Source organism: Ostrinia nubilalis, chromosome 10, assembly GCF_963855985.1.
Source record: "Ostrinia nubilalis chromosome 10, ilOstNubi1.1, whole genome shotgun sequence".
Lineage (NCBI taxonomy): Eukaryota > Metazoa > Arthropoda > Insecta > Lepidoptera > Crambidae > Ostrinia > Ostrinia nubilalis.
This window is the reverse complement of record NC_087097.1, coordinates 15,358,923-15,377,899: the sequence shown is the minus strand read 5'-3', so window position 1 is coordinate 15,377,899 and position 18,977 is coordinate 15,358,923. Positions and strand designations below refer to the sequence as shown.

At 38.9% G+C, this 18,977-nt stretch overlaps 1 protein-coding gene and 1 long non-coding RNA gene across 3 annotated transcripts; both read right to left on the bottom strand.

The window, feature by feature from the left end:
* Positions 1-2,465: 2,465 nt before the first annotated feature.
* On the bottom strand, positions 2,466-13,465 carry LOC135075319 (uncharacterized). 2 transcript variants are annotated; one of them, XR_010258007.1, is made up of 3 exons: positions 13,347-13,465; positions 9,068-9,132; positions 2,466-3,647 (listed from the first exon to the last, which is right to left on the bottom strand). It is a non-coding gene; the product is annotated as an uncharacterized LOC135075319 (long non-coding RNA). The 2 variants fall into 2 exon arrangements; XR_010258006.1 differs by lacking the exon at positions 13,347-13,465 and adding an exon at positions 13,005-13,073.
* Positions 13,466-13,541: 76 nt separating this feature from the next.
* Positions 13,542-18,770, bottom strand: LOC135075471 (SPRY domain-containing SOCS box protein 3-like). The gene is made up of 6 exons (XM_063969910.1): positions 18,471-18,770; positions 17,706-17,902; positions 15,069-15,297; positions 13,859-14,080; positions 13,687-13,782; positions 13,542-13,645 (listed from the first exon to the last, which is right to left on the bottom strand). Exons 1-6 carry the CDS (start codon positions 18,619-18,621, stop codon positions 13,542-13,544), a joined length of 999 nt encoding a protein of 332 aa, XP_063825980.1. The 5' UTR covers positions 18,622-18,770.
* Positions 18,771-18,977: the final 207 nt, after the last annotated feature.

The following is an 18,977-nucleotide window of genomic DNA, read 5'->3' as shown; positions in this document are numbered from 1 at the left end:
AAGAATATGTTAAAACTATTAACAAATTCAGAAATTCCTTGCACGTCCCGTTCCAAAGTTATGACGATTATTTAGGATCACTCACACCGCACACGGGCCGTATGAGTGCTCTTCAAAATAATGACTTTTTATTAATAAATACGTTTTATTTCTGTTGGGAAATGTGTGCAAACTGACGAGCGAATTTGTTAAAGAATAAGTGTGACAAAACTTAAAAGCTGAAGGAAGAAATTAACCTTTATTCTTTCCTCCAATATGCCGTGTGAGTGATCCTTACTTTTACCTCTATCTGCTCATTATGTAGTTCGTAGGCAGACTGAGATAGTATCTAAAATTGTTAATTGTTTTTAACAATTATTTGGCATATATTTTGCTTTTATTAAGGTCATAAAATTTAAGAAATATCAGGCTTAGATGATTCCTAAAGGAAAATGTTGATTAGGGTACGCATGATTTTTTATTTTGAGAGACTGTTTCGATTCATCAGAAGTTTTCCTAAGGACGTTTTATCAAAAATAATCCTAAAGGAATTATTTGAAAAAATCTGCTACTAGCAGCATTTTTTCAATTTGGTGGCGCCCGCGGAGACAATAGGAGGTCGCAAAGTTGAAATTCGTAAAGAGCACATCGAAATCTATACATTTCTAGATGCCTGCCGTGTGTAACCTGTACTTATAAACCTACATCCTTAATTTTATATGCAGCCTTTCTACATTGTTTATCATGCCATATAGCATGACATAAAGAAAATTACATCAAAAACATAAAAAGTCATGAAAGTCTAACATGAAATTTGTTTTATTCATTTACATGTGAGATTTAATAATATTATTTTATCGTATTTAGTTTATTATTTGGTTTTGCATTGTCACGTCTGACGAATCGGAACAGTCTCACAAAATAAAAAATCATATGTACCCTAATCAACATTTTCCTTTAGGAATCATCTAAGCCTGATATTTCTTAAATTATGACCTTAATAAAAGCAAAATATATGCCAAATAATTGTTAAAAACAATTAACAATTTTAGATACTATCTCAGTCTGCCTACGAACTACATATGAGCAGACAGAGGTAAAAGTAAGGATCACTCACACGGCATATTGGAAGAAAGAATAAAGGTTAATTTCTTCCTTCAGCTTTTAATTTTTGTCACACTTATTCTTTAACAAATTCGCTCGTCAGTTTGCACACATTTCCCAACAGAAATAAAACGTATTTATTAATAAAAAGTCATTATTTTGAAGAGCACTCGTACGGCCCGTGTGCGGTGTGAGTGATCCTAAATAATCGTCATAACTTTGGAACGGGACGTGCAAGGAATTTCTGAATTTGTTAATAGTTTTAACATATTCTTAACAATTTTTCTATACTATAAAAAGAAGTGGAAAGGCTTTATTTTCTGAAATAAACATGTTGACGTTTTCTTAAAGCGTGCGGTATGAGTGCTCCTATTTATTGGCCATAACATTTTTATCTTAGGTTTAACAAATTTTTAAACTTCATCGCAATGTTTTAACATATTTTAAGTAAAACTTCCTCGATTTTTGTTAAGATTGAAGCAAGGATCACTCAATCCACATGCACATGTCGAAATCGACCACTTTATGTTTCATTCCATACAACGAAAATGGAAAATATTTTTTTCCAGTCAAACTATTGGTTTTAGAGAAAAACTTGTGCAGCATTTATTCATCAGAATAACGTAACCTATCGATAGGTATTTTTTTCAAATAGAAATTGTGAAAAAAATCGCTATGTCCATAAATCGCAATTTCGCTCCATAGTGTGCCGGGACGGACGCACAGAGCACGTAATAGTACACGGACGTTTTAGCGGAAACACCTAAGGATAAGGATACAATCCTAGGGGTCAATCACATTATGAGAGTTATTCGTGCCCACGGTACTATCTTCCATCCATAGGGAAAGGGAAAGGAAGGATATCGCAATCTGATATGGTGGCTTTAATAAAACAAATATTTAACACGTTTTAAAATTTTATTTTAATCTTACAATGTATCCTTATTCGATGATGCATGCTCTTATAAAAATACTTAAAGCAATTTTTGTCTAACTTAATGCAATGCTACAAGACATCATAATAAAACTACACGTACTAAATAATAGCCTGATATACTGTAACTATCAAATGAGAGAACCGCATAGGAAAACCTGAAAAATATAAACTCCACCCATTTTTCCAGAATAGCTAAAAAATAAAACTAGCAGCGAAAAATTAATTTAGTTTATCATCATCATCATCATCAACAGCCCTTTACAGTCCACTGCTGGACTATGAGCCTCCTCCACTATAGTAGAGGGTTTTGCCATAATCCCCACGCTTGGCAGGCGGGTTGGAAATCGCAGTTTAAGGCCTCAGCCTCGAACTTGAGTTCAACCTCGAATTTAGTTTATCAATGATATCATTTCATCCATAATTTAAACTTCATAATATTATTCACTAGCTTTCTAAAGATGTCATTAAAGATTTCCAAATTAATATGATTTTAAATAACATAATTTGGATTTTATTTCTACTTACACATAAAGTCATGAACGTATACCTAATTGTTAATGTTTAAACCTTTAAAATACTATAAAAGTGGCAGTTATCTACTAGTTTTGTTTCACAAAAGCTGGCACAAAAGGATTGAACAAACAAACGACAAATATATTTTTTAAACAGGTAGGTACTATGCAAAATATTTGAATGCAAGTACTTATTTGTCAGCTATTACATTACTATAATGATTAGGTATACGATTTCTTAGAGCCACCCTTGTACTGTTCCGATACCCTGGATTGTTTGGGGCAGAAGATTACGACAAACGACAATCTACCAACCATCTTAAAATATTAATAACTATTTGTAACCACAGAAATACCTCCTTTTGGCATAAGTGGTGCAAAGAATCGAATTAGGCGCGCACGGGTGACTTTTTGTCCCCGTGACAGTGTATCTGTCTCTTTTACACTTTTGTAGGCAGAAAAAGAGATACCTACCTACATTCATTCGAAGAAGTATTTAATAATATTATTCTGTTGAATGGCTTCAATGGTGCGTATTTGAAGCAATAGTTTCTCCAATGTCGAGTGTTTAAAGAGACGGTGGACAGTGTAATTTGAAGGTTTCCCGATGAGAAGTATTTTGAACAACCAATGAGATCTGGTCATTCAGGTCGAATGAAGTTGACAGAATGACATCTGATTGGTTATTCAATCACAGCAAGCATTTCTCCGCTAAGCTCTGCCTTGGTGGAAGGCCTTAGATAGACTCTGTGAAGGTGTCCAAAGGTATTTAAATAGAATCTGTGAAAGTATCTCAGGGCTGAGTGTGAGTTTACATCAAACGTTCTCACTAGTGAACGCGTAAAAAAATTACATTAAATGTATGACGGATTGTACAGCGCCCCTAGCGGAAACGTTCAAGAACTAAAATTTTCATACATTTTTTAACGCACTCACTATATGTATAGTGAGGACGTTTGATCTTAACTCACACTCAGCCCAACTGAAGGTATTTCAGTGATCATGTCCTGCGGGCGAGTCGGTGGCTGCTACTCCCACACCACGACGCGATAGTCGCGGTCGACGCTGTCCACGTAGAAACCGTTCATGTACTGGCTCGGCAGGATCTCACTGAGCTGTAATTCAATTGATGGCTATATTAACACCTTGTTAAAATTATATCTGGGAAAGACTGTCCCTTCTGGGACTTGGCGAAGAAAATCGGCAAGACGAAGCTCAAGACCGAACACGATGGAGGACTGTTGTCGACGCCCTCTGTCTGTCCCATCCAGCCCCTTCTGGGGACATAGGACATTAATCAAGTCTGGAACGTAACTGCCATGTTCTGCCGCCAGAGTGCAGCACTAGCACAGAGTTTTTGATAAGTGTGTCGTTCTAAGTGGGAATAAAATTGCAAAATATTTTTTTGTTAGAGTTGTATTACAACAATGAAATTATTGGGAATAAATACTAGAATTTTTTACTGTGCTAGCAGCGCCCTCTGCAACGGGTTTTGCCTAATATTTCAAATGAATTTTTGCTTTTTATGAGCAATAAATGCCGATTTTGATGTTCAGTCTTCAACTTTTTAAAGATAGTATAGCATCGGTCAATCTCGAATTTGACTGCTAAGGCCTTAAGCTAAGGCTATGGATTCTATAGAACTAATTAGCAAATTCTAGCTAGCAAAGCTACCAGTTCTAGTGCCAACAATAAATAAAAACCAAAAACTATGAAGAATGAATGGAAACCATGAATGGAACCCAGTGAAATGAAGGCAAACAACAAAGCCTTGTACGCTAGGTAGTATACTTACTTACTAACCTAGAGGATAACAATAAAATAATATATAGTGTATCACAGTTATTTTATTTTATAAGAAAACAATAACATTCACCTTTTAGTCAAATTACAGTCTTACATGAAAATAAACATTCTTTTAGCACAGCTTAACCACCTCGCCACCTTATACCAGAGCTATAGTCTGGTCTGCGAGCACGTAGAATTTTGTCCAATGACCCCAAGCTACCCATCCTTATCGCTCGCAAGTAATTATGTTGCTGTCGCGCTCGCACACTCACTGCGGGCGCCCGTCGCACAGTAGCGACAGCAATATACGCGAGCGATAAGGATGGGGAGCTTGGGTCATCGGACAAAATTCTACGTGCTCACAGACCGGGCTTTAGTTACCGGCGTATAATGTACAGTTAGTCTAGCTATTCCAGTTACTATCCTATTTAACTAGTTGGCCGCGACATATTATTATTACACATTACATTTCATCAAATCATCAATATACTAGAAAGATTTTGAGACGGTTACGGCTGTCGGCCTCAACCTCAATGTTCATTGAGAGATCAAAATATTTTAATTTTAGTATAAGTAATTAAATTCTACAACTGATTACAAAAAGACAGTATTAAGTACTCCATTTATATTACGTATTAAAATAATCTCTTGAGTAATTTGACGATTATTTGGTTACAACATTTAATTACCTAGACGAGACAGACATAGACCAAAGTAAACACAGCGAAGGCCGTTGTCATATTAGTTTTGAGATTTTCTGTCTGGTGATAACTTTTTATCAATAATAGTTCATAATTAGGTAATTTTCTAATTCATCTATAAATATCCCTCCACCAAAAAAAAACTAATAAATGCTACAAATGCTGCTACATTATGCACAGTCGACAACTACAACTTTACATTTTTTAAATAATTTGCACCATCATTTATAATACTAACGCGTGACATTTTAACTACCAGTGGGTTAGGTTAGATTGTAATCTAACTACGTCTTATAATCTGACGGAATTCATAATTTTACGGTGACATATTTGCCGTGCAGTCGTCCGTATATGACGTGACAGTAAAAGTACTTTACAAACAATGTGTAAGCCTGGTAATGCACTTGAGTCCAAATAACTTTATAACATAGATAAATGCTGTGTGCAAGCGTATACCTACACTACATTTACAATTAACATTCAGATGTGGTATTATAAAATAACTGCCTTATGAATATAATGAAGAATATTAAAGACATCTATTGGGGCGTTATATTAAATTTATAATATTGCGATATTATTACACATTGCATATTCAGTGACTGACAAAGTTTTACAAAGAACATTTTGAACAATTAGTGAATTCCGCACGTCTAAGAAATTGGAACAAAATACTCAGATCTGGCACAAAAAATCATATTATAAAGAAGTAATTCTACACATCATCAACAAGAATATTTTCACTATCGACGAGAAAATCAATCATAAATACTGAACACTTATTTAGCTATCTGATATTCAGAGACAAATGATATGAAAGCAAATGAAATTAAAACAATGCAAGAAATATTTTCACGGTTCCTGACCGAGTCAAATAAGAGTCATACTGCATACAAGATTATTGGCCAAAATGTAGGAGATTTTTGAAGTATTTGGCACAAGAGATAATATTAAAATGATTTTTCCTGTGTCTAGAGTTTTATATAGAACATTATTTTTGAGTTCTCATTATTAAAAATCTATGTTTAATTTCCCTCTGAACTTAGCCTTAAATACATAAGGGTGCCTATCCATTGAGGCGGAGCAAGAGAGTAAAGCGGAGCGGAGTTGCAGACTCTGTTTGTCTATTGGAGTTAGTCCAGTTAGAGCACCTGCCCAAATAGCACCTAGCTTAGTCCACGAAGAGTACCTATCGATATTTCCGTTTCTCTCTGTTCGTGGACAAAAAAAAATGTTACAATAAATTTGAATCCACGAATAGCGTTATAAATTTATCGATAGGTGCTCTTGGACTAGGCCAGGTGCTTTTCCTGCGGGTGCTATTTGGGCGGGTGCTCTAAGTGCTCTTTTCGTCCAAAATACCTCAATGCCTGAAGACTAGAGTGTATAACCAATGTGTGTTACCAGTGATAACTTATGGCTCGGAAACGTGGCCTCTCACTATAGGCCTTATACAGAAGCTCAAAGTTGCACAGCGTGCTATGGAGAGGGCTATGCTTGGTGTTTCTTTGCGAGATCGAATCAGAAATGAGGAGATCCGTAAACGAACCAAAGTCGCTGACATAGCCCGACGGATTAGCAAGCTGAAGTGGCAATGGGCAGGGCACATAGTACGCAGAACTGACGGCCGATGGGGCAGAAAGGTTCTGGAATGGAGGCCGCGTACCGGAAAACGCAGCGTGGGACGTCCACCTACAAGGTGGACCGACGACATCGTAAAGGTAGCAGGGAAGCGCTGGACGCAGACCGCTGCCAATCGATCAACATGGAAAGCATTGGGGGAGGCCTATGTTCAGCAGTGGACGTCCTATGGCTGAAATGATGAGTAAGGGAGCCCAGAGCGCGGTTTTTTTCTGCTTGTCCGCTCCATTTCCGTATTCTGTTCTCCGCTCCGCTTACACAATTTGCTTAAAAAATCTTGCAAGCTAGATTAAGAATTCATTTTACGGAGCAGAGATTGGTTTAAGCAACTAGTGTAACACTGCACAAAATTAAGATAAAAATTGAGATCTATTATCAAAGGCTAGAAAACATCTTAAGGTCGTTGGGCTACCGGATTAAATAAATATTAGTTAATATTGGCACTGTTCCGCTCCGCTCTCCTCTCCGCTCCGCTTCAGTGGACAGGCACCTTTATACCGGTTAGATGGTGAGCTTGGACCGGAGCTGGTGGTCCAAGGTCCTCACTTAGGGGCCTTAGATGGTGAGCTTGGTCCAAGGCCCTCACTTGGGGGGCCTTAGAAGGTCAGCTTGGTCCAAGGCCCTCACTTGGGGGGCCTTAGACGGTGAGCTTGGTCCAAGGCCCTCACTTGGGGGACCGCAGCGGCAGACACGTCTGCCAGTGGCGCCGCTTCAGACCCGCGCCCGATGGCCGCGTCTGCGCACACGGACCAATAGCACGCCGAGGGTGATAAGGAGGACTTACAGTGCTTATAAGGCGAGTGCGTTTCTTAAACTTAAAAACAATGCTACGAAGATATTTATTTACATAGGAGTAACTCTGAAATATTTAAGGCTACGGTCTCTTATAAACGATATACGCGGCATCCGTCAGCGTTAAACGTTTCTATGGACGCCATACGCCGACGCCAACGTCTGAACGACACCAGAACAGTGCATTCTATAGTAAGCATTGGCTGCGTTTGTTGGAAAAAAGCACATGTAAACGCTTATAAGCAAATGGCGATCGCTAAGCGGTAAGCGCTGTCACTGCTAAAAAATCAATGTAACAACATTGTTGAAGTTAGCAAATGTTAGTAAACGTGTCCTCACCGAAAACTAAAGTTAGCGATCACCATTTTGCTTATAAGCGCTTACAAGTGATTTTTTCCGCCAATCGCACCCATTGTGACGTGGTCTATGACGACACTATACGCAGCCTATTTTATAGGAGACTATTGCCTTACTATTTCCACCAAGCCTCAAAATCTAAATAAGCAAAGCTAGAATTACTCTATCAAACCTAGATTTGAGTATTAAGTAAATTTTAACAAAGCTTTTTTAACGATTATTTTAAGCAAAAATATAATTATTTCACCTCCGCTCCCGCCCTTCCAATCTTAACAATTTACATTCTTATTATATCATTTTATAGAAACAATACTCTACATTCCTTTTCTAAATGTTAAAGAACAATGGTTTCACATGCAATCACGTAGCTTAAATTGTAAATTTTTTATACAAGGCTTTGTTGATTTCATGAAGAATACTCAATAATACATACACTACAATCTATAATAAATAAACATTGAATAAGCTAGCGATATGTGTGATTATAATTTAGATAAATGATATTTGGTGCCCATGAAAATACAGTGCATTTAGATTAGGGTTTTAAAATGCTTAGATTACGATTATATAATTATGGCACTAGATTTAACATTTCCTGGTGATTCCGACGTAGCCATTTATTTTTATTAAAAACTTCAGTATTATGATAAGAAAAGTGACTTCACAATTCAGAATTCACATGAAATTTTTATCTAAATCTACTGTTGAAATATTAATCCTTTGGTAACAAAGATTTGAAATGTAAATACAAGTCACAAGACAGTCTCACACTCAAAAGTCATTCAACTGCAACACGTGTTAATTAATTTTTTTTTTTATCTTACCATTTATCTCAACTCGATTGCCCAATTTTAGATTTTAGTTCAGGACTTTCTTTAAAAGAATATTAAATTGTAAACACAAATTACTAATTCCGTTAACCCCTCGTGGTAAGCCAAATATGCCCGCGTTCCTCGGATCACGAGTCGGCCAGTCTGACACCTTCACCGTTCGGCAATCGTCGCTTCGTCTATGATAGCATCATGGACAAGCAAGTCTAGACTAAGGGCTGATTTTTCAATCGTCAGATACTAACTTTTATCTGAAGAATAACCTTGTCATTTTTACATATTTCCCATACTAACTGTCAATGTGCCAAACTAGAAGTTATCCGACGATTGAAAAATCAGCCTTAAGTCTGGAAAACTAGGCTAGTGTCGGAACCCCAGGATAGCGCATCGCTAGCAAAAGTAGAAGCTGGTCTGCTCCTCACTCACCAGGTTGGCAGACTTCTGTTGTTCACACTCCATATCTTTTTCTTTAGCCTCTTGTTCTATGTAACCTGAAAAGAGAAAAAAGATCTAAAAATCTTGTTAAGGGATGTTACAACCCGGTCGAATGAGCTGCGCACCCGACGGCCGTGACGTCACATCGTCGCATTCTAGCGACGTGCGCAGTTAGCTCGATGGGGTTATAAATATTATTTTCAAAATACCGTCTTTTTCGTATAAGGTTTGTGTTAATGTTTGTCGCGGACTATGGAAGTTTGGGACCGATTTTTGCTACCGTCGTAGGTGATCAAACAACAGGGGGATTAATTGACTTATTGGGAATTTCCAGCAAAATTATTCGATATTTTCGATTCCATAGTATTACTGTGGTATTACGTAATAAAGAAACACGTGCTATAAATTTCGTTAAGCCTTTTTATCTTGCGAATGCCTCTGCATGCATCGCAATAATATTGTAATAAAGAAATAAATATTTATAGTACGATTCGAGTCACAAAAGTACTACAAATACTACAATGTTCTTGTTTGCTCTCAGTGCATACGATTCCAGTCAAAAGTACTACAAATACTACAATGTTCTTGTTTGCTCTCAGTGCAATCTGCATTAAAATTAAATCTCTTTATCTCTTGTGAATTAACGTTACTTTGTCCTAATTTAAACAACGAGGATGCACTTAAATAATCGTATAATGAACTACATATCAAACTTCACATTTTTGTTGCAATATAACTCTTATTGCAACTGAATAGGATGCTCACAGCTTAAGAGTGAAACAAGTCAGGTGATATCAAATGGATTGTATGCACACGAGTCACGATGTAACCTTTTGTTTGCTTATGTAGTGTAAGTAAAGGTGCATTTACATTTCAATTATGTAGTAAGAAAACTAGGCTTGCTCTATGTGCTCGCGAACGCAAACAAAAACAACAAAAAAACAAGGAACAAAAGAAAGAGAGAGATAAGAACTAGGAGTGCTAATGCACATTTTGTAATCGTAAAGGGTGTTGTTTTGCAAACAAAAAATATTAGTCAGATGTGCAGGCGCTGATAAAGAAAATCAAATCAAATCAAATTGACCAAAACCCCCGTCAAAATTGACAAAATTTCAATTGCAAAACAGCATTCAGAAGCAATATTCCCAAAACAATCAATAAGGCCCGATTCGACAAAACTTTTATCTGAGAATAACTCCTGGTATAATTGGTACGTTGACAGTTTCAGTATGGTAAATAATATGTATGTCGAATGACTGATGATTTATTTTGAGATTAATATTTACTCTTTTTTGGTCGAATCCATCCTAAAGGCCTATTCAAACCTGAGCGATATTCGCTGCCGCTGTGGGTAGAGGTACATACCGCGCGGGTTTCGCTCAGGTATTTAGTATCAAGTATCGCGGCTAGAGCGACCTGAGCGATATTCGCTGCCGCTGTGGGTAGAGGTACATACCACGCGGGTTTCGCTCAGGTATTTAGTATCAAGTACCGCGGCTAGAGCGTTTTCTCTGCCGCAGACGGTAGCGATTACCGCTTAGGTCTGAACAGTATTATTACCGCATACCCACTGGGTTTTCTCTGCCACAGACGGTAGCGTATTCGCTAATACCGCTTAGATCTGAATAGGCCTTAAATTGATTTAGATGAGAATGAGAATTTCTCTAATTTTCACAGGTATGATTTCCTCATAGCTCATTTGCTCTTGTGACCGCACCTAGTTCTTTGTTTAGAACATGACTGAAGAATGCACTTTACTCAACTAATACCCTTTAATAGTTTATAATGCAGTGATAGCGCAATCTCCCACATTGTAACTCACTCTATTTCTCGTAGTGATAATGAACTAAACAGGGTTCACGTTGTAGGTCAGCGGTCAGCGGGTGGTTATCTTGTTTTATAATAGTACTAATTAACTGGCGAGATATAAATCTAGGTATAGTTTGTGAAGACCTTTTGTTTTGATTGTTGGTTGGGTTCCAAAAGGACAGGCTATGAAACCTAAACCTTATGGTGTTGTATGTTGGTAACTATAGGCCTAACTAAAGCCTGATCCGTGAGCACGTAGAATCCCGTCCAATTACCCCAAGCTGCCCATCCTTGTCGCTCGCACGTAATTATGTTGCTGTCGCGCTCGCACACTCACTGCGGGCGCGCGTCGCACAGTCGCGACAGCAATATAATTACGCGCGAGCGATAAGGATGGGTAGCTTGGGGTCATTGGACGGGATTCTACGTGCTCACGGACCAGGCTTTATACGCTTAACTGAGTCAGTGCCTTCGTAGGGTAGCATTGACATTTATGACGTGACAGAGAATTTTTTAAGGGACGGTCTGTCTTCTGCCAATGACATGTAGGAGAGATAGAATACACGTGACTATTGAATACAAATCTAAGGTGGAATAAGCATTAAGTCCGCCACTGTACAGTTTGTATGTGCAAAAGTGTAGATAAATAAAATAAAATAAAATTGTGTAAAGCAATCGTAATCATTTGACAGTTCATAACGTACGAACAAAGACAAAGCGTTTGACAGAATAATCGTACGTTATGAACTGTCAAATGATTACGATTGCTTTACACAATTCCACCTCTGAAACACATCTGAAGTCTCGCTACCGTTTGACGTCATCAAAAATATCCTCCCGTGCCGCTCCTATAGCTCAGGCACTGACTAAGTTACGTGCTATTGCCATATGTTTGTCTCGAAGCGCTGGCAGGGCCCAAAAGATAAGGAGTCATGTAAAGTGCCCCTTAAGGGCTACCTTTTCTTTTTATTGTTTGCTATATTTGACGTTCATAAGTGCCACTTGTGGTCTAAACTGAATAAATATTTTTGATTTTGATTTTGCTAGACCTATAAAGAGACAAGGCTAATCAAAAATAAATTTGTATGTTTGTAATCAATTTACAGTGAATAGATATAATAAAATTACATAGATTGCTCAACTTGACCGTTTGCACTAAAGAAGCCGGTAGTCCACCAAAATACACCCTTAGGCCCGGTTTTCACCAAGCGAAGCGGAGAATTGTTTTGTATAACCAGATTTCCTGGTTACCTGAATAATGAAATCTGATTTGTTATTTATTTAAAACACTTCTCCGCTTCTTCATCATAGTAAGGCATTCGTTTTGTGCCAATTTAGGTATCTATTTAGCATTAAATAAATAAATAAGCCATAAAGATCAACTCACACGACCCGCTATACTTTCACAAGATACATATTTGTGTACTATTATCTGAGTGGGTTAATTAAAGCTTGTCCCACTAATTATAGCTAACTAATTATAAATTAAGCGATAACCGATTGGAATTGTTTGGTTGTTTTTATGAATTATCTATGTTGGTTTATTTTTTGTAGGTAATTAGAAAAACATCAAAATATTTTCGTACACACTGATTGGAAAATGAAGATCAGAGGTGACCATGAATGAAACAAACAACTACAGTCATATGGCACTATTTATCAGTTTTAATGCAACTAAAAATAGCAATTGCTAGTTGATTGTAGGTATGTTATCTAAGCTTTATTTGGATACTAGCCCCTTAAGGTGGAGTTTCGTAAAATCCGTTCTTAGTGAACACTGAGCACCTACGTTCTAAAAGCAACCCCCGTGCAAAATTGGAGACTCCTAGCAGTTGTAGTTTATGAGATCTCGTGATGAGTGAGTCAGTCAATCAGTGACCTTTCGCTTTTATAGATAGATAATGGAGTGTTATTTAAAAGAAGTTCAGCCACTGTTCAGAACAGTGGCTGATTTACCGGCATTGTAAGCCAGAACTGGTTGCGCAGCGCGTAAAACAGACCGGGGGGCAGCTTGACCTGGTCCACAGAATCTGCCAGGATCTTGGCTGCGTCCACCAGGAGTGAGGCGCGCCAGGACGTCGCCTATATCAGCTGTTGGAACTATTATACTGCGACGTACCTCCATTGGGCATCGTGAGCCAGAACTGGTTGCGTAACGCGTAAAACAAGCCGGGGGGCAGCTTGACCTGGTCCACGGAGGCCGGCAGGATATTGGCTGCGTCCACCAGGAGTGACGCGCACCAGGACGTCGCCTATATCAGATTTTGAAACTACATATTATACCGCGACGTACCTCCATTGGGCATCGTGAGCCAGAACTGGTTTCGCAGCGCGTAAAACAAGCCGGGGGGCAGCTTGACCTTGTCTACAGAAGCTGCCAGGATCTTGGCTGCGTCCACCAGGAGTGACGCGCCAGGACTCAGGATATATCAGCTGTTGGAACTATTATACTGCGACGTACCTCCATTGGGCATCGTGAGCCAGAACTGGTTGCGCAGCGCGTAAAACAGGCCAGGGGGCAGCTTGACCTGGTCGACAGAGGCTGCCAGGATCTTGGCTGCGTCCACCAGGAGTGACGCGCACCAGGACGTCGCCTATATCAGCTGTTGGAACTATTACATCGCGACGTACCTCCATTAGGCATCGTGAGCCAGAATTAGTTGCGCAGCGCGTAAAACAGGCCGGAGGGCAGCTTGACCTGGTCCACAGAAGCTGCCAGGATCTTGGCTGCGTCCACGAGTAGCGAGACGCGCCAGGACTCTGGATATATCAGCTGTCGGAACTATTATACCGCGACGTACCTCCATTGGGCATCGTAAGCCAGAACTGGTTGCGCAGCGCGTAAAACAGGCCGGGGGGCAGCTTGACCTGGTCTACAGAAGCTGCTAGGATCTTGGCTGCGTCCACCAGGAGTGACGCGCCAGGACTCTGGATATATCAGCTTTTGAAACTACATATTATACCGCGACGTACCTCCATTAGGCATCGTGAGCCAGAACTGGTTGCGCAGCGCGTAAAACAGGCCGGGGGGCAGCTTGACCTGGTCTACAGAGGCTGCCAGGATCTTAGCTGCGTCCACCAGGAGTGACGCGCGCCAGGAGGCGGCGTATATCAGTCTCATGGACGACTGCGCGGCCGTGGAGCAGATGATTGGATAGAGTTCTTGATGACGCCGCAGGTTGTAGAACGATATGCCTGGAAGATGACATCAGGATCAGCATCAGGGCATTTATTTTCTCTGTAAGAGCACTCTCTAGAGTCAAGAGGCAAATGGGTTCGGGAGACGAAGAAGTAGTGAGCTAGAAATTCGGACGTTATCTAAGGCTTGATAGGGCACATGCTGTGCAGCTCTCTCAAAATAGAAGAAAATCAGTAAATTATAACTACCCCACTTCCTACTTGGAAATAACACCGATATAAAAGGCTTTTACTCTTTTACAAAGGAATATAGCCCCTGATTTTTTCATTAAAACCGATGGAGACGATTACCTAGATCAAAATAATTGGGATATAACAGATCGAAGGCAGCATTTACTCTTCGTGTACAAGAATGAGTGTTGGCAGTCTTGGCACACAAAATATTTAGAATGAACCAAGTAGGTATTTTCTGGAAATATTTAATGACTAAACCGATTACTAAGCGGCCTCTGACCGAATGTTTCGTCTATATGTTATTGCTATGACGATAATTAAGATAAGTACCATGTAAATTTCCTGGTCTTGTTGCTAACTAACGATAAACAAATACTAAAAAGAACATGAGAATAACATGTTAATATAAGTAAAAAAAAAGTGCGAGAGGAATGGCGACAGATTGTGAAGCTTGCCACCAAATCAGGTGTGACGACCACGACCACTCCTGCCAAGAGTGTAGCGACGAAGACGAAGAAGAATTATAAATAAAATCTATGTAATAAGGCTACAAGCAAATTGGCAAGATTAGTGAAATAAGGTAATGTTCTATTAATGAGTAAAGGGCATCGACCTTTAAATGTTTAATACTTGTACTTGATAACAAAATTCTACTTTTACATTAGGTATCTGAAGTCTGAAGACGATCGGCGATAAGCCTTTAACAGTAGTTCCCCGATTGTTCCTAGCTACTCGGAAGCGGTTGCAAGTATTTTGACAGACAGAGAGACAAACAATTCCTCTTTCCAATAAGTGGTTGGATGACACCCACCTTGCGCCTGCCTGTTGAGGTAGAACTCTAGGGTCCCCTGCCACATGTTGACCCTAACGCCGATGATGGTCCCCCTACAGAAACCAGGCGATTCAGCGCTGGATGAGGCGTTGTGCCGAACGGCCCCCGTATACGAGAGCCCGTAAGACTCCGTGTCAAGTCCGAGGAGAGATGTGAACTTGAACTGGAAGTCTGACACGTTCACTTTTTCCGAACCCAGGCCCACCATCTGGGGACAAAGTTCGATGTTAGATCTTTCTGAATTTCGATGCTTTGCCGCGTTATCTGAAACAGTCAGCGTCAAATAGGTCGTGTCGTGACACTCAAAGTAGCCAAAAAGTTTGCAGCACGCCTTTGTTACAATTTGGAATAAGGTTATCAAGTCAACTTCTTGGCCACTATGGGGGTCATGTACTATTTGATCCTGACTGTACTACACTGCTCAGATCGACGCAAAATGTCTGCGCCTAGTAAATCTCATTTACTGTCGTCGAGCTGGAGGCTCGGCAAACGCAGTTGCAAACCAAGATGCATTAAGTGATAATCTGAAGAACATATCTGGAGTGGCTGTAAGAAAATAGCTGTATATCGCGCTTGTGGTGCTCCACACTTGTAGTCTGCTCCAGTCCCGAAATAGTGGCCTGAATAAATCAGAAGACAAGAATATGATTCTATATTCATTACAATAATTTACATAAATGTCATTTTGTGAAATGATTTCAATACTCAACGATTGTGGAGCATCACTTGCACAGAAACGACAAATAAACTGACGTGTATAATAGAAAGCTTGATAACGATTCCGAGTGTTGAACTTTCTTTGGCCTTTCTCGACTATTGTGTAACAAGATAAATTATATAATGCAGCAGGATGCTGATAAACCAGACAAAGTCTCGAATTCTCCATGATAGGAATAATTGTCCACTTCATATTAAATAGTTGCGAGGTCTTGACCCATCTCGCGAGGTCGGCCGGTTAGCTTCTGATTATTCTCTTAGTTACTTGCACGATAAGATATTTTGCCCTTCAATTAGCACACAATGTTACATCTAGCAAACGTGTTAAGGACATTATATGTACATCCGAGATCTAGTTATCTATAGTACACCTAGTTATAGCGCAGAGAAACAGTTTTCTTACGCATACAGTTTCTACGTCACTGCATGAGAGATGTTCGTGCGTCACATGCATCATGAATGATATTAGGAAGAACGAGAGCCGGTATGCTCGACTATTATGAAAGGCAATGAAAGAACACAGAGAGATGGCAGGACGGGAGATCGTGCGGAGAGCTGTATCCATTCGCCTCTAAAACCAATGTGAACAACGCCTCAACGTGACCACGACCGCTCGGACAGTGGCGTAAATATATTTATTTATTTAAACTTTTATGCCAAAATAAATTTGAACATAAGGCGAACTTAATGCACTAAAGCATTCTCGACCAGTTTACCTTTGGGTTGAGCAGAAAAGAAATTTGAATATACCATCCGAGGCTTATGGCAAAATCTGTGCATGGGGCCCTTGGCGTATCTATAGGGTTATTTTTCCTGGGGGCCTCGGCCACCCTATAGTTACGCCAATGCTCGCCCAAGAGGGGCGGAGGAGTAAAGAAAAATGTGGCAAAACGGGAAATATCATTCAAACTATTTTCATGCGTACGAAGTCGCGGGCACAGCTAGTAATCATATAAAATTAAATGCGTAAGTGAATAATAGATAAAACAGACCAGTTCCGGTCAATGCATTTGCCAACTGCCTGACATTGGGGCATTCTGCCAAACGAAAGGAAAACTATTCAGAAAATATCTTACAGTAGTAAAAATATTACACTTCAAGTCCAATTGCCCAATTGTGAACTTGGCAGACTCTGTATACAATTTACAGCATTTTAAAGTTTTCTACCTTGACTTATGTAAATATGTACGTACACATACGGATTGTTTTCCATATTAATATTTATAATTAAAAGATCATGATAATTTGCTACGTTGTAAATAATTTAATATTCAATTTATTACAATTAAAATAAAAAAGTACATGTCCTACAGTGAATTTGCTATTGTCCTTAATAGTCTAGTAGATTACTAAAACATAGCTAAAATGTTAAAGATGTACTAATGTGACCGACCTAGTTTCAATTTGTTTACAGTTCAATGACAATTTATCAGTTTAGTCAGTCTGCCTGATTCATAAAACAATAAAGTGATGTTGGAAACTAAAATATTTTGATAAAGATAAGGAGAAGTTTGCAAATGGATTAAATAAATTGTTATCTCCAATGTTTAGTGACTAGTGGTTTAAATGTATGCCTGCAATTCATGTTAACGAACTAACTAACCTTTGTTGAATGTAAATGTGACGTGACAAGCAAATAAATAAATGGGTGCATTATGCGCAAAGTTTCTACTTTGTACTGTACACACGGCCACACTGTTAACTATCCATTTCCGTTATTGCTCTCGCTCTCATCAAATGGTGATTCTTTGTGATAGTACGAGATGACATGACAAGCAATGGATAGTTAACACTGTTGCCGATAGTACATAATGTATTTTACTTTCCATTTATTTGTTGATGCGCAGTGCAACAATTAAACGAACACGAATTTTACTACATAAGTAAAAAAAAACTTACAATATCAGTTCCATATGTTTCAGTCAGCATTTTGACTTCCCAATAGTAGTGGTAGTCCAGTTTCATCGGTGTGTCTCCCCGGACGGCCGCCGTGCCGGAGCTGTAGAACGGGTGGAACGTCACTTGTTTCTGGTCGTCGCTGATCACCACCCAACTCAGTCCATTGTCAGCTGGATGTTCCCATTTCCATTCGCTTACTAAAAATTTGAATGAAAATGAAAAATGTTTATTTTGTTAACAACAATAATTAATAGAATTTGAAGTGCACTCTTTCTTGTAAGTGCAATGGCACCTGTGCCAGAAGGAGTGACTCCCCTTAATAAAATAACATAAACTAAGTAAAAGAATGGAGGTAGAGATGGGCATGGAAATTCTATGAAAAACAGTGTTTTTTAACATTTTTATTGAATTAATTTTATTGATTTCATTTTACAGACTTAAATGATATGTGGATGGTATCTCCGAATATATTATTGTAAGATTCTGAGGGTAATGTTAGGAAAATCTAAGTAATAATAAGTTAAATATTAACTAGACTGTATAACATCACAAAGCTCTTGGAATTGGCATTTTTTTAAACTAATTAATTATTGTCTTCTTTTTTTATTTTGGCAATGACTTGGTTTTGAGAACCAGCATCCAGATTCTATTGAATCTGCTGTTATGATTACCATAACAATAACAGCAGATTTTATAAGAATTCTGAACAACTGATGTGATTTAAAAAAATGTTTGCCCAATAATACAAAGGTAGCCACAGCTTACCATCGTATTCTTCTCCACAAGAACAAGTATTCAGCTGTTTCCATTGCATTGGAGTTCGCTTTGACCAGCATTGGCAGTAGGATGTCGGATTCGTGCGTTCACACTCCCTGCTCGCGCGAGTTCTATATCCAACACACTTATGAACAGTCATGTTTGTTTCAAACTCAACACTCAACACAAAGTATATGCTTTCTATAACTGGCACTTGGGTAAAAATGTAGGACAGTAGAGTTAAATAGCACAAAATAAATAAAAACAGCAGTCAACACAAAACACCAACAGACTTATCTGACAGACGTCATAAAATGAATGAATGTTGGCAACAGTGGAGGTTGTATTTATAGCTTTGGAGATTTCGTTTAGAAATTTCTCCTTAGATAAAATTACAAAACTGAAAGTTGTATTTCCGAAATCGCTTCGCTCCCGTGGCCACAGTTAGTTTCAAGATTTTTAAGTGTAGTTTAAAAAAGACGACGCCCCCCTAGACAAGTTGCACTTTTTGATCGA